A 15,920-nucleotide genomic window follows, 5' to 3' on the forward strand; every position below is an offset into this window, starting at 1 on the left:
TTTAATGGTTCAGTTTTCACATCAGGAACACAAACTGGGCACCCCAGGTGGATGACAGGAACTCAATTACTAGGGCCATAACCTACTGCCTCACAGTTTCCTAGATTAAATGCATATTCTCATTTTTTTTTGGGTCTTATAAATACATTTATTCAAAATTTAAAAATGTGACACAAAAGCAGAACACATGAATTGATGCTGCATTTGTAAAAATAAGTATTATACTGTCAAGGTCAAATCTTGGTTCTAAATGTTCTCAGTAATAAAACAAAAAAATTATTAAAAGATACCAAGATATTTATGCGTTGCTGTTTATCCATAAATGAAGACAAGCGTCAGCCAAGTCTTACAAGCCCTCATCCTCATATTCTTAATTTAAAGAGTACCTACCCACCCAACTTCCTCTATTAAGAGAAACTTAGTTGGGCTTTTGGTATAGCACACTACGAACTGTAACAAATTGAGTCCCGGATGCTACACTTCCAAACAGCTCTCTGCTGAAGGCCTGGGAAGGCACCAGAAGATGGCCCACATCCTTGGAGCACTGCAATCATGTGGGAGACCTGGAATAAGCTCCTGGTCCCCAGCTTTGGACAGGCCCAGAGCTGGGCCATAGCAGCCATTTGGGGAATGAACATCTCTCTCAGTCTTTCCCTCCCTCTAATCTTCTCAAGCAAAACAAATAAATCAATCTGGAAAAAAACCCCTGAGGCGTAAAATTCCATCAGTCTCAGGAGCAGTATATACACGGCTATATCCATGGTCACTAAAATATGATAAACAGCATCAGAGCCCAGCACAAGAACCAAGAAGGGGTAGGAATTGTGGAACAGCAGGTAAAACTGTCACTGTGATGCAGCAGCCTGATGGAACTTCCACTTCAGCTCCTGACTAATGGGCTTAGCAAAAGCAGTACAAGATGGCCCACGTAACCTGGGCCCTGACTCTCACTTGGGAGACCTAGATAAAGTTTCTGGCGGGCTTTGGCTTGGCTCAAGTCCTCACCACTGTAATCATTTGGGGAGTGGAGCAGTGGATGGAAGATCTCTCTCTCTTTCGCTCTCTTTCAAATAAATAACACTTAAAAGATATTCTACCAAAGATAGAGAAAATCCTTTGCCCAGCTGCAGAAACGATTCCTCACTAGCAACTGGCAACCAGTTTGACTCTGTAACACTGTGTAAATATTGTGCTTTGAAATGACAGCTCAAAAAGGCGCGTGCCCACTGTCCTACCTGTGAACTCCGACTGTGTGCCTGGCTTTGCCGCTTCGCACGCCGCACATTTGGTAGCGTCTGCTTTATTCTGCACTAGGCACACAGCACAGTCCCAGCTTCCCTCAGGTTTCTTGAACTTGTCCAATCCCAGAGAGCTTCCAGAAGCCACAGACGCAGGAACAGAGCTGCTACTTGAAGCAGGTACACTTCCTAAAAAACAGTAAAATCGGATTATACTCATGGCATGTTAGCAGTATAATCTTCAACATGAACATTGTTAAAAAATAGAAGTCTTTACATTTCCCTTAGCCTTATGATGAACAGCAGCTCACACTAACCTTGCTCGGTGGTGAGCTCCCTTTCAGAGATTTTTTTAAAGATTGATTGATTGGTCGATTGCAAAGTCAGATATACAGAGTAGGAAGAGAGAGAGAGAGAGGAAGAACTTCCGCCTGATGGTTCACTCCCCAAGTAGCTGCAACGGCTGGAGTTGAGCCAATCCGAAGCCAGGGGCCCAGAGCTTCTTCTGGGTCTCCCACACAGGTGCAGGGTCCCAAGGCTTTGGGCCATCCTTGACTGCTTTCCCAGGCCACAAGTAGGAGCTGGACGGGAAGCTGGGCCGCTGGGATCAGAACCGCTGGCCCATATAGGATCCTGGCGCATTTCAGGCAAAGACTTTGGCTGCTAGGCCATTGTGCTGGGCCCCTTTTCAAAGTTTTAACTATCCTGGCTTACAAAGCAAAGTCAGAGTGGGTACTGTGGCACAGCTAGTTAAACCACCACCTAGTGTGACAGCATCTCTTGTGGGTGCCAGTTTGAGCTCTGGGCGTCCCACTTCTAATTCAGTTCCCTGAAAATGAGCTTGGGAAAATAGCAAAGAATGGCCCAAATGCTTGGACCCCTGCATTTGGCCCAGCACACAACTCTAGCTTTTATGGCCATCTGGAGAGTGAAACAGTGGATGGAAGATCTCAATCTATCTTAAAATCATACTCACAAACTGAACTCATTCAAGTAATAGAGTAACACAGAAAATTTCACAGCTCCAGACCATAATTTCAAATTGCAAACAGCTCTGTTACTTGAAATGAACACTGTTGCTCAGCTGGTGCTCTATCATCCACTTTACAACTCGATGTCCCATCTACTGACACTCCTATTATAATACTAAGCTCCAAACTATACTTGGGGTTTGGAGATTTTGTTTAAAATGAACGAAATTTTAAACATCAATATAGAGCAGCGCCATCACCTAGAGAAACAAGTGAAACACCTAATTCAGTCTTTACGCAGAACTTGCATGCTTGCGAATGAAAGCAGACAGCGTGCAAGGATGCCTAAGCAAGTCTCAGAAGATGATACCAGGGTGCAGTTGTACGCTCTTGTGTCCCTGCCCCTCTGGGGCGCTCCAACCATGGTCACCTCTCTCCCACGGCCACAGACTAGCTGCTGATTTTACAGATGTTCTCCTCCAGCCACAACACTATCTCCAGAGTTCCATCTTTGGTTCACTGGCCTCGCACGCTCTACTCTGATGGTTTTCTCTATTCTGTCTACACCCCACACTTCTTCTCAGCATCACTGCCGTGATCTCCCAGTAGTAGCTCCATTGTCCTCACGACTGGCCCTCCTCCTCCTTCAAACATTTCTCACGTCCTTTTCAACTTTTGGATTTTTTTTTTTGACCCTTCTACTTGATGCTCTGGTTCAAGCTCCTCCTATTTCTTGCCTAAAAACCTGCTTTCTTATTTAGATTTCTGATCTTGTTCATTTAAAATTCATCCTCAGGAGCAACTAGTGAGTGTTTTTTCCCCCCTCTCTGGTTGCTCCTTAAAAGATCAACCCGACAGGCAACCGTTGTGGTGTATTAAGTTAAGCCACCACCTGAAGAAGTGGTATTCCACATATGTGCCAGTTTGACTTCTCGCTGCTCCACTTCTGATCCAGGTGGGAGAACTGAAAGAAGCTCCTAACTCCTGGCTCTGGCCTAGCCTAGCTCTACAATGCGGCCATTTCAGGAATTAACCAGCTGACAGAAGATCTCAAGGTAACTTTGCCTTTTAAATGGACAAATAACAAAAAGTAAAACAAAAAAAGTGCTGGTGCTGTGGGTAAAGCAGTGGCCTCCAGGCACCGCACACGAGCCACACCCCAGTTTGAGTCTCAGCTGTTTCTGATCCAACTTCCTAATGAGAGCAGTGGAAGACAACCCAAGTGCTTGGACCTCCGCATCCCGTGGGAGACCTGAATGAACCTGCTGACTCTGGACATGGCCAGTTCCAACCACTGTGGCCATCTGATTAACAGTGGACAGAAGATCTCTTTCTCACTTATCTCTGACCTTTAAATAAATCTCTTTAAAATAAAGAGATGGACTTATATTGACTCTTATTTATCCCTGCCACTATCTTAGCAGAGTCTACATAAACCTGAATGTCAAGCAGCTTCAAATGAAGATGTTTTCAAGTGTACCTTACTATCTCCCTTCTCATACTCATTTGACTACATTAGCATATCTCATAATTGTCCTTCACAGTACTGAGAGAACTTCCTAATCTGTCCTTCAATCTCTCAATTTAGCTGTTTTCAATCTCAAATTTTTTCTCCAACCACCAGAGTGATTATCAAAAACAGTAAACCTGACCATATCATTTGCCAGCTGAAAGTGATGTTATATAACATATAGTCTTCATTTCTTTAGTACATGAAAGTAGTTGTGGGGTAAAATTCACTGCTTGCATCAACTCAGAAGTTTGCTTTTCTGCATGGGAGGACTATCACCGTCTAAGAAACACCAGACGGAAATAGATATTCCAGGCTTCAGTTTCTGAAATCTAATTCTTGTGGTAATACCCAGGAGAAATTAAGAAACACAGTTTCAGTGCGAAGGCAAGAGATCTAGGCTAATACCTCCAGAGCTTCACATTACAGACACAGACCGACACATCCATACATAAAGCAGTAAAACCAGGAGGTATAATTTCTAGGACATCTGTGTTTTATTTGGCACCCATGTTACCATATAGCTGCATCATGTAATTATATGATAGATTATACAATCAGCCAAGATCAAACTCAAGATTTAGGTAAATCTAAAATCATTCCAATGTTTGAACATAGGAAAATACAAATACCTATTTTTTTCTGGCTACCTAAGGGCTTTTTTTTTTTTAACTGACAATTCAGCAACTTACTGCCTCATCTGTAAACAACCAATGGCTGTTTTCATTTCCTTTTAAAGAAAAATACATAAAGGAATGTACTTTTCTATATAAAGGTCTGAGAGAGAGACTGTCACACTCAGATCTTTAGCATCCCTATTTGTCAACTTTCAAAATAACCGGACAAACCAAGACGATAACAATGCATGGAAGGAGGTCAGTGCACACACAGGACTCCCATACAGCCCATGCTAACTCAACATGGAGAGTTAGCCTCCAGCGAGCAATATAAACCTCAAAACAGTTTAGAATAATTAAGATGAGGAAATGCTTATCTTGGAATATTTAAGATACTGGGGTGTCATTAGCTGTTTTACAGGGAATAAGCTAAAATGTTTTATTAAAGTAATTAGCAAGAATATTTTATACAGCCATAAACATACCTGGTTTCTCAGACATACAGGACACACATTTATTGTCTTCTGCATTATTAGTAACACAGCATATTGGACACTCCCAAGACCCCACAGGCCTTTTGAATTTATCTCCAAATCCTAAGGAACCAGAGGTCGCGGTGCAGCTGGCAGACGAGGCAGTCACGGTCACAGCACTCTCCGGAGCAGCTGTCAAAGTCAGGGTGCGCCTCACACCAGTCCCAGGTTTCGGCGTTTCACAGGCTACACATTTTATTGCTTCAGGTTTATTCTGCACTAAACACGTGTCACAATCCCAAGTTCCTACTGCTGGTTTAAATTTGTCTCCAAAGCCAGTTCCTGATGCAGGAAGAGTTGCTTTGCTGCTTTTGCTTGGTGTCCCAATTTCAGTCTGTTTGACACTATCTCTCGGTGGCGATTTTGCTGCTTGACAGGCTACGCACTTGTTATCTGTAGCTTTGTTTTGGATTAGACATGTATCACACTGCCATGATGATGCAACTTTCAAGCTTTCCCCAAATCCACTACTACTAGAAGAAAAGCTACTTATTGCTGGTCTTGTATAAACTACCGGGCTTGTTGTGGTGGGCGGAGCAGCAAGACAATCTACCTTCGGTGACGCAAAATCTGCAACGGAGGAAGTAGAATAAGCACGAGAGTCGGAGAACTGCAATGTTTTTCACCCAGGCAGTCATATTTATCAATAACATGACTAATGACACGTAGACTTTGTAAAAATTCCATAAAGGTCTCTTGTTTATAATATACTTTCTAAGAGTTTCTACTTTATCAAAGTTTCCCTCCCTCGTCTCTGTCTTCTTTCTGGTGTTCCTTGTCTGCAAAATGAATTCCGTGTCTATATAATACACGCCATGTTGTCATCTATGCTAATACGAAAACTTACACAGGGGAAGGTACTTTCAATTTATCATAAGATGGGCGGGTTTATTTTAACTACATTAAACTTGTAAAATAGTAATGTTTCCATGACAAATGCAAATTCCAAAATGCCCAATTCTCTGGCCAAGATCTAGACACAGAACAAGTTTTAAGTCTTGTTCTAGGATGAGGCTTTGGGCCTGCAGTCAAGATGTCAGCTGGGGGACAGGCATTGTGACACCAGCACCCCAAAAGCACTGGAGTCCCAGTTCCTCCATTTTCAATGCACTTCCTTGCTAACGAACCTGAGGCAGAGGAAGATGGCCCAAGGGAGACTTGGCTTAGAGTGGTCTATATCTCTTCCTCTCTATAACCAACTATAAAATACATTTGAAAAAGAAAAAAGTCTGTTGGGACACTTGCATCCTCTATCAAACAGCCTGAGTCGGTGTCCCAGAAATGCTTCCAATTTCCAACTTGCCTGTATGGGCATTTAGGGAGTGAATAAAATGATTAAAGCTTTTTTTTTTTTTTTTTAATAAGATTGGTGGCAGACCCTGTGACTGTGAAATGTATTGGAAAGGGTGTTTGGGGATGTGTGGGAGGGGAGACCGCTGAATGTAAGTACATTACAGGCCAAGGACTTCTGGGTAATGTCCACGGGCTGGGCCACTGCAACTGCAGTTAAGCAAGGGGGCTGAGACCTGGTGGTTTGGAAGGGAGAGGACATGTTTGAGACATACCAGGACACCTGCCAACATGGAAGATGTGGGCTGGACTAGCTGGCATCCACCATGGACAAACGGCGAACATGAATGCAAGGGTTGGGGAGCCTGCCTAGCAGGACTAGGCCATGGTACCAGCTGTCAGGGAGTGACGCAGCACTTTGTGGGTGATGTTAGGCTGGGACATGTGACTAAAACAGGCAAGTCTGGGGGGCAGACTCTAAGGCACACTGAGCAAGGTATGCTTAAGTGCATGGAAGCCGAATGGGATGTGGGGCAGCCTGGGCCAGTGTGTTGCGCACACACCTGCACATGCAGGAAATACAGATGGGGGCCGCCCTGGTGAGGGTTATTGGGAGTCGCTCCGACTAGGCTGCAGTTCCCACTACTAAGTTCCTGAAGGCCAGATGTGTGGTGGGCAGGGTTAGGCTGGGCCATGACTTCTGCTGGTTTGTGTACGAGATGGGGTTGGGGACAGAACTTACCAGGTGACTGCAATCACCAGTGTCTACAGGCTGATGGGGACAGAGTAAGCCAAACCCTGCACTGGCTGGCACATACAGGAGTCAGCTGTGGGAACACCCAATTGAACTACTAGAAACTCAAATTTAAGTAACAGAAAAAATTACAGAATCTGTGGTCTGATCGTCGAATGTGCATGTGTCAGAACTTGGTCTCCTCGCTCCTGTGCAGCATACAGCATTGCCCAGATGCACATGGGGGATATGGCAGCTTTGGTGAGGCTGCAGAGGACACCCAGTGCCATGGCAGAGGATGCAGGGCAGAACAAACTGATCAACTCTCCTGACTAAGCTCTGATAGCAAGTATCTGGGGGAACAGTGACGCTGAGGTGGACCATGACAGCTGATGCCTTATTATGTATGTCATACTGACCTATCTCTAATAACAGGAAACTCATTTTCTTTACATTTACCTCCTGAAGAATAGAAGATTTGCCTCTAATTTTATTACATAGCCCTTGCATTGCAAAGTGTATTTTCACAAGAGAAATTAACATCTAACTATATCTACTTTCAAACACACCTCTTATCAAATTAACCAATTAAAAAAAAAAGCCTGAAGTATTACACAAGAGATTAAAATGAAATCATGAATTTGTGTGATTTTTAACTATCTCAAGGGCAGCCATTATCTTACCAGGGTTTTTCAGAAGATCAAGAACACTCCCTTCCTTCATAGTTTTTGCAGGTCTAAAAGGACCCTCATAATCTTCACCTTGCCTCTTGGTACAGCTTGTACTGCTGTTTGCTGCAGTGGTATCTTGAGCTGTAATTAGTTTAATTATAAAAGGCATTTTATATATACATATATTTTTGAAAGCACTGGAATTAAATGCACTAAAAACAGCTTGCAAATTCAATTCTCTCGGATCAGTTTCTAAAAATTTATGGAAAAAAGCCACTATTAACAAACCTATGTTAGTATTTAAAGCAAGCATTCTGGAGCTGTTGGAATGCCCACAACTCAGAGGACCTGGATGTGAAAGCCATCTCTGGCTGTTGGTTTCAGCCTCTTACTAATGTAGATTCTCAGACAGCAGGGACAATGCACAACTAGGTGGGTTCCTGCCTACTCCCACGAGATGTGGATTGAGTTCGTCTCCTGGCTTCTGGCCACACACGCTGTTACTCTGTTTGGAGAGTCAATTGGTGAATGGGAGATTATTCAAAAAACTAATTTTAAACAACCTGTAATAGGAGCCCAGTATGATGTTCAACTGGTTAATCCTCTGCCTTCAAGCACTGGCATCCCACATGAGTACTGGTCATGAGTAGGCTCTGTTCCACTTTCAACTCTATTTTCTGCTTAAGGTTTGGAAAAGCAGCAGAGTCGGAGGATGGCCCAAAGACCTGGGAACCTTTAATGAATGGCAGACCCAGAGGAGGCTCCTGGCTTCAGATCAGTCCAGCATTGGCTGTTGAGGCCATTTGGGGAGTGAACCAGCAGACGGAAGACCTTTCTTTCGTCTCCTCTCTGTAAACCTGCCTTTCCAATAAGAAAAAATGAATCTATTCACACATTTTCAGCTTTTCCAAATGAAGGATATAGTGAGAACCACAAGCAAATGTGTCAAAATGAGAACATTCAATTCCTCATAAGCCACTCAAAATCAACTCCTTAAAAATTCGAGTAATCTCTCAAGATTTAATGAAACAGAAAGCTTTTCTAACACTTTTACACTCATTCAGGTACCATGAGTAAGCTATTAGTAAAAATGGAGAAACATTTAGGCACTTTTCCTGATAACAAATCATAAAATTGGTACTAACTAGACAGGTTTTTCATGAATTTAGTAACATTGAAGGAAATAAGCTTGTCATAAGATGTACATGTAGAACTGAAATTACAAGGCCAGTGCTGTAGTATTACAGATAAAGCTGCTACCTGTGACGCCTGTATGCAAATGGGCTCCAGTCTGAATTCTGGTCCAACTCCCTTCCAACGTGTCTGGAAAACAGTGGTGGACGGTCCAGGTGCCTGGGTCCCTGTCATCCCTACGGTACACTCAGAAGAAGGTTCTGGTTCCTGGCTATAGTCTAGCTTATTAGCCCTGGCTGATGCAACCAGTTGGAGAATGAACCAGCAGACAGAAGTTTTTCTCTCTCTCTCATTCTTTGTAACTCTGCCTTTCAAGTAGTCAGTCTAAAAAACCCTGCTTGTTACTTTAATACAAAGGGATATGCTATTTTGTCCAATAAAAATAGGATTTCACATAGGCCATTCAAATCTATGTTTATGCTCTGATCATTTAGACCATGCTAAGCTGAGAAGGCCTTCTTTGCTGACACCAGCTCTTTCATTCTCTTTTGAAGGATTCAGTTTTAGAAACCTCACAGCAGAGAACAGCAACCCTCAACTGATGTTTTTACTTGTACCACTCCTCATTCCTATCCACAGCCCTACGCCACATACACATCACTGCCGATGCACTCCACGATTACTCTCATACTAAAATTCCTCAATATCACTCCCTATTTTTACAATAAAATCCAATGCTTAGCACAACATACAAGAGTTCTTTAGATTTAAAACTACCACTACAACCTACTGATATACTACATCACAAAAATCCCATTTTATTATCTCATTACTCACCTCTTTTAATACTGATTTTTTAGTAATAAAATTTTGAACCACCACCCAACGCAGAAGCACACAAGCATAAATACTGCAAATAAAATACTTGTGATGTACAGTAAAACTAGAGATGACATCACTACAATTAAACAGACAACTTAAAAAAACAACAAATTATTTGCAGCTGGAAATAATCCCTGTACTAACAAAACTGCAAAATTTACCTGTAGAGCTTTTTCCTAAATGAAAGCATTTAGAAGAATTAAGATATGAGAAATATTTGAAAACACTAATCTAACACATGCAACTGCCGTTATGTTAAAAATTGTGAGAAAGTGTTACTTACCAGAACTACTTATAATTGATTCTGAAGCATTGCTAGAACCAGTCAGTTCTGTTTTTGCAATAGGCACACTAAATGTAAATCCAATCTGCAAAGAGAAAAGGTATCCTTTAAATGTTAATTCAGTAGTAAGCAAATGTCATCACCCTCTGTCATCCTCCCAGGCCATTTGCAGCATGAATCAGTGCCCACATGCGATGCCTGCACTGTAGGGAGGATTGGCCTGCTACGTAACTACAACAGCTCCCAAATGTGAAAGTGAAAAGGTTGGAGCACTCTCCTGGTCAAGCTTCATAGACTTGTGGATACACTAAACCAAGAGATCTTGGAAAGGTCTTGGTGAGCCAAGAGACCTTGGAAAGATGTGGGTAATCCTGGTATAACAAAGCTGACAACAACTCAGAACTATCAAAAGCACTCAAGTAACGCCCCTGGAAACTTCACCACATCGGGGTCTCTAGGATGTCATTACAAGACTGTCACCCATTCCTGGAGTGCTGCCATACTTTGACAGCAAGGAGTGGTCCCCTCCCTTTCCCTAACTCCCTAACTGTGGACACACAGGAAAAAAAGCTGAAAAACTGTCCCACACACCTTCCTCTATGCCTCAGCCCACACCATTCTAACAGCAGAACTTTAACATTAAGCTTCCTTCCCTAGACTAAATGTGATTCAAGAGGCTGGTGTTGCACAATGGCTTAAGCCCCTGCTTGGGATCCCTACACCACATTCTGGAATGGCTAAGACTAAGTCCTAGATATTTGGTTTCCAGTCTAATTTCTGATGAGGTTCACCCTGCAATGCAGCAATGGCTCTTACTTGTGTCCCTGCCAGCCAATATGGAAGAGTTGGATGGAATTCCAGGCTCCCAGCTTTAGCATGGCCCAATTCCAGATGTTGCAAGCATTTTTTGGTGTTAAACCAGCAAATGAAAAACATCTTGTTTCCTCTGACTACATACCCTTTCAAATAAAGGGAATCCCAAGGACTTGCTAAATGTAGTATGCTTTACTTGACTGGGACCCCAAATTTAGTAAGCTCTGAGACTAATAGAAATAAGTCAGAAATTAAAGAATAGTCTGGAAGTGCTAACAAAACCTGAACATGGATATATTAAGTTTCATGGGTATGACAACATGCTGTGGGGATGCATAGGAATATGCTTCTTAGTGAGCACTGGAGAAATATTAAGGCAATCAAAATGCCTATATCCTAAACATCAAACAGCATTAGAGAAAAATCAAAGACATACACAACACAGTGCTTTTTTATACAATCAATATGATTTTAAGTTAGACGTTTTTTTTACTACAAATGGCAAGTCAGTTCATAAAAACACAGTATGAGCTTTAAATCAATAAAAATGAAACATTTCTTTCTTTGCTACTTACAGATGATGGAGGTAGTATATCTGCCTCAGTAGATTTTATGATTGGAGATGAAAATCTAAATATGGGACTGCCAGTGTTGCTGGAAGAGGTCATTTGTACCTAGTTTTCCAAAAAATTAAGAAAAGATACATAAGGAATTATCCAAAGATACTGACAGTAAAGTACATCTAAAGAAAATAAAAGTACTTTAATTTATTTCAAAAATCAATTTAATTTCTAAAAAAGCAATTAAGAGCAAGTGCTTTAAAATCTGGCTTCCTAGGAGTATACACCAGCTTAGACATAAACGCTTGTCTAAAGGAGAACAGCAATATCAATGAAAGCATGTTCAGAGATGGAAGGAAAAGCTTCAGTTCACTAAAAACGTACAAATTCATCCCTCCTCATCTCTGTCACGGCTTTGTACCTTGTTTGTCAGTGACTGAGAACTGATGGGTGACAGAGAGGATGCTGTGCTCACAGGGGGACTGAAATTGAAGACAGGTAGTGACGAACTGGTGATAGGTAGAGAAATTTTCGGTAATACTGGTAATTCCATTTCCTAAAAGAAAACATGCTTCATTGAAACATACTTCATCTACGTGACACTCTCATATCTACTTATTTTCAGGTAGAGTCTATTCCAAGTCCTACACACTTACACCACCCCAATCGAGGAGCAGCATCATCCCACTATAGAGAAAACAGCCTGAATTCATGCAAGTTTACTGGACACTTCAAATGGACGTAGTTGACTATATATATAATTCACACCTCAATAAGCCTGACCAAAAATGAACAACTGTATTTCTATGCAAATATACTAAGGATTGCATGTATCCAGAGCAAAGTGCCTAAATAATCATTTTAACAGGTACTGAGGATCAACTCCAGTGAACTGTGATGACAGATTGGATTAACTGTGGTAACCCTCCACACTGGATAAACACACAGCAGCTGGAGAAAGTGACCTACAATTACCTATCACAAACACAAACACACACAAGGAGAAAGCACATGCAAAGAAAACATACAGGATTCATTCATTTGTTTTGCGCGTGCACACAAACGCACTGGAATACTCTGAGGGTCAAAGAATTTCAATTGCAATTCAACTTATTTTAATTGCAGTGTTCATTAAAAAAAAAAATGATATTCAGGAAATATGAGAGAGATGAGGCTTTTGGCACCTATCCTTGAGGACCTGCTTTAACTACCTTGCTCTGGGCACCCCAAAATCCACAACTCCAAGTTTCCCTACCACCATCACCTCAAAACGTAAGAAACACCAAAGTTTTAAGTATACAAGCCTACCTCTTCCTCTTCTGGAGGTTTAGAAGCAGCAAAATGTGTCCTTTCTCGCCTCATTTTGCCACCTCCACCACGTACTGCAGGAGATAAGCCATTGGCTGCTGGCACACCAAAATTTGGGTATGAAAACCCACTAGCAAAAATAAAGAAAATCAATACTAACATTAATATTCTGGCATAAAATTTGTTAAATGAATAAATTGCTATCAAAGAAAATTTTCCCCTAAAGGTAATTTAAAAACTGAATCTGAATAAAATTTCTGCTTTAATCAGCATAAATCCCTTAAAAATCTTTAAAAAGGTATCTGTACAGCAAATATGAACAACAAATTTAAATGTACAGAATTGTAGTGAGAAATGCCATTACCTTTCCCGTTCTTCATTTTGTCCTGATGTCATGTTGTTTTCACATCCAGTCTAGGGGAAAAAAATATTTACATGCTTATTTGAATTTTCTTGAAACTATCTTTGTATGAATGTATATGGAATCAGAAATTCTTTTAAGTTAATAAAACCTAAAAACAATATTCTTAGTGATAGTAACAATGTAGTATTCAGTACTGAGAACACTAACTTATTAAAAATAAATCAGTACAAGAATGTCATTAAGCACATCTGAACTTATCAACAAAGTGGCAGCATACAAAATTAATCCAGTGATCACAGAAATAATTTTATGTATCTCTCTTTCTGGTTTGTTAAACATGCAAGCAGCAGGCTGGTACAGTAGCAGGTGAGCTAAGTCAGCCTCTGCTTGTGGCACCAACACTCCATGTGGGTGCTGGTTTGATTCCTGGCTGTTCCACTTCTAATCCAGTTACCAATGGCCTGGAAAAGCAATGGAGGAATGCCCAACTGTTTGGGTCCCTGTACCCTCAAGGGAGATTGGGGGAAAATCCTGGCTCCAGACCAGCCCAATTCCAATGGATCTACACAGAGGAAGTGCACCAGCAATGGAGGCTTTCTTTCTTAGTGCTTCCCTCTCTGTAACACTGCCTTTCAAATAACTGAATATTAAAAAAAAAAGAGATAGAGAAAAAGGTACAAAGTTATAATGGCATCATTTTGAAATGATCTTTCACAACTTAAAGAAGTTCATCCATGAAAACAAACAAGGCACAAGGTTTCTTGGAGAAGTAGTTGATTACAGAGTTTAGGCAGAAAATCTATAAGATGAGATGGAATTATCTTGCAACTGAACCCATGCTGAAGACCCAGGAAAAGCTCTTAGCTTTGGCTTCAGACTGGCCCACCTCTGGCAGTTCTAGCCATTTGGACAATCAACCAGCGGATGGAAGAGTCTCTCCCATGCTCTGTAGCTCTTTCAAGTAATGTAAATACTTTTGGGGAAAAAGCAACCACAAAATAAAAATTTTAATATGGACCAAAATTGCAAAATTAAAATCTGGTTGGGGGAGACAGCATGGTGTCTCAACAAACTAATCGAATAAGCACCAGTACCCTATGGGCACCGGCTTGTGTCCCAGCAGCTCCAATTCTGATGCAGCTCCCTGCTGATGGCCTGGGAAAGCAGTAGAGAATGGCTAAGTAAACAGGTCCCCACTTGTACGGGTTCGGCCTGGAAGAAGTTCCTGGCTTCAACCAGCTCAGCTCTGGCCGCTGCAGCCATTTGGGGAGTGAAAGAGCAGATGAAGGTATTTCTCTGGCTCCCCGACTCTGTAATTCACCTTTCCAATAAAAATAAGTTTTAAAAAATTTTTGAAAAAGGGAATTAAGACTTGGGACCAGCACCGTGGCACAACGCCTGGGATCCTAGTATCCCAGATGAACATAGTTTCTTATCCAGCTCACTGCTAACATGCCAGGAAAGGTGGCCCAAGTGGCTTTGTCCCCTGCCATCCATCCAAATGCGATCCCTGGATGGAGCTCCAGGTTCCTGCCTTTGGTGCTCCAGCCCTAGCTGTTAATGCCATTTGGACAGTGAATCAGCAGAGAGAAGAACTTTCTTTTGGTCTCCCCTTCTCTGTTAACTCTGCCTTTCAAATAAATAAGTAGGGCCCGGCCCTATGGCCTTGCAGCTAAAGTCCTCGCCTTGAAAGCGCCAGGATCCCATATGGGCATCGGTTCATATCCCAGCTGCTCCACTTCCCATCCTGCTCCCTGCCTGTGGCCTGGGAAAGCAGTTGAAGAAGTCCCAAAGTCTTGGGAACTTGCACCTGTGTGGCAGACCCGGAAACAAGTTCCTGGCTCCTGGCTTTGGATCAGCACAGCATCGGTCGTTGCGGCCACTTGGGGAGTGAATCATCGGACTGAAGATATTCTTCTCTATCTCTCCTCCACTCTGTATATCTGACTTTCCAATAAAAATAAATAAATCTTTAAAAAAAAAAAAGTAAATCCACGGGAAAAAATTAAAAAGCAATCACATGCAAGACACAGCAGATGAAGAAAATCTGGCAGAATTACTTAATGCACACAGTAAGTATATACCAGTGTTTACTTAAAGTTTGACTGGGCAACAGTTGTTTTAAAGGTACATCAATTCATAATCACCAATAATTCTCAAGCAGTGTATGTTACAGAACTGCCAGATCACAATGGTAAAGCACTTATATTTACATTAGTTATTACAACCAAAACTCAAAGACTGGTGAAAATAAACACATACTCACACTGTGTCTTTTATCTATTCTTTGATTACTCTTCCTCAGTTCACCAGACATGGTCAGAGATGGTTTAAAATACATGTTTCGATTTGTTGCTATAGAAATGGGCTTTGGGGTCATAAGTCTCTGCACAGGGGGATACTGAGAGTCCACCTTACATAATAAATAAAAATCAAAGACAAACATTTATTTTCATATGCATCATAATTCATATTGTAGACATTGTTTAGCAACATTTAACGTGACCTAGAGGAATGCCAAGAAGGCATAAATAAATAACAAAATCAAGGCCACATGCCTTGATCATACATATGAATATACAGATAACACGTGTGTGTGTGTATATATATGAATGTATACATAACACGTAGCCTTATAAATACATAGGATTGTAAAATAGCCATTGTAGATAGGATACAATTTATTTCAGATTTAATTTTTTTTCACACATGTGGACACATACAAAATAGAATGATATTCAAAACAGTGCCACAAATCAAAGCTTCTACAGAATGGACTGTAAATATATGAACCAAAATTGGTTTCTGTCATTGTGTCCCCAAAACTACTAAACATTTTCTTCAGTTGCAAAAGATACTTCTTCTAAACTAGTTATGAAAATACCTTAATCTTTCAAATGTAAGCAAATTTTCTCCAAGTTGATTCCTCCCTTTTGTTATTTAAAAACAAAAAGGGTTTACTACAATACGGGTCTAACACTGCTAACACATCCAGATTCTGAAATCAACTGGT

At 41.3% G+C, this 15,920-nt stretch overlaps 1 protein-coding gene across 6 annotated transcripts in view; it reads right to left on the bottom strand.

Annotated features, from left to right (window-relative positions):
* NUP153 (nucleoporin 153) overlaps nt 1-15,920 on the bottom strand; it is a 56,183-nt gene that overhangs the window by 8,814 nt on the left and 31,449 nt on the right. For 3 of the 6 annotated variants that reach the window (XM_040967734.1, XM_040967735.1, XM_040967739.1), the window contains exons 9-17: nt 15,174-15,320; nt 12,908-12,957; nt 12,544-12,673; nt 11,657-11,791; nt 11,251-11,349; nt 9,863-9,947; nt 7,576-7,704; nt 4,822-5,439; nt 1,236-1,427 (exon numbers count right to left, since the gene is read on the bottom strand). In XM_040967734.1, the coding sequence (XP_040823668.1) occupies nt 1,236-1,427; nt 4,822-5,439; nt 7,576-7,704; nt 9,863-9,947; nt 11,251-11,349; nt 11,657-11,791; nt 12,544-12,673; nt 12,908-12,957; nt 15,174-15,320 (1,585 nt within the window). Of the gene's footprint in view, nt 1-1,235; nt 1,428-4,817; nt 5,440-7,575; nt 7,705-9,862; nt 9,948-11,250; nt 11,350-11,656; nt 11,792-12,543; nt 12,674-12,907; nt 12,958-14,811; nt 14,833-15,169; nt 15,321-15,920 lie in introns of all 6 variants that reach the window. The other 3 variants (XM_040967736.1, XM_040967737.1, XM_040967738.1) reach the window with 3 other exon arrangements.

The sequence above is a fragment of the Ochotona curzoniae genome, unplaced genomic scaffold (genome assembly GCF_017591425.1).
Source record: "Ochotona curzoniae isolate NIBS_2020 unplaced genomic scaffold, NIBS_Ocur_1.0 scaffold_461, whole genome shotgun sequence".
NCBI classification, from domain to species: Eukaryota; Metazoa; Chordata; class Mammalia; order Lagomorpha; family Ochotonidae; genus Ochotona; species Ochotona curzoniae.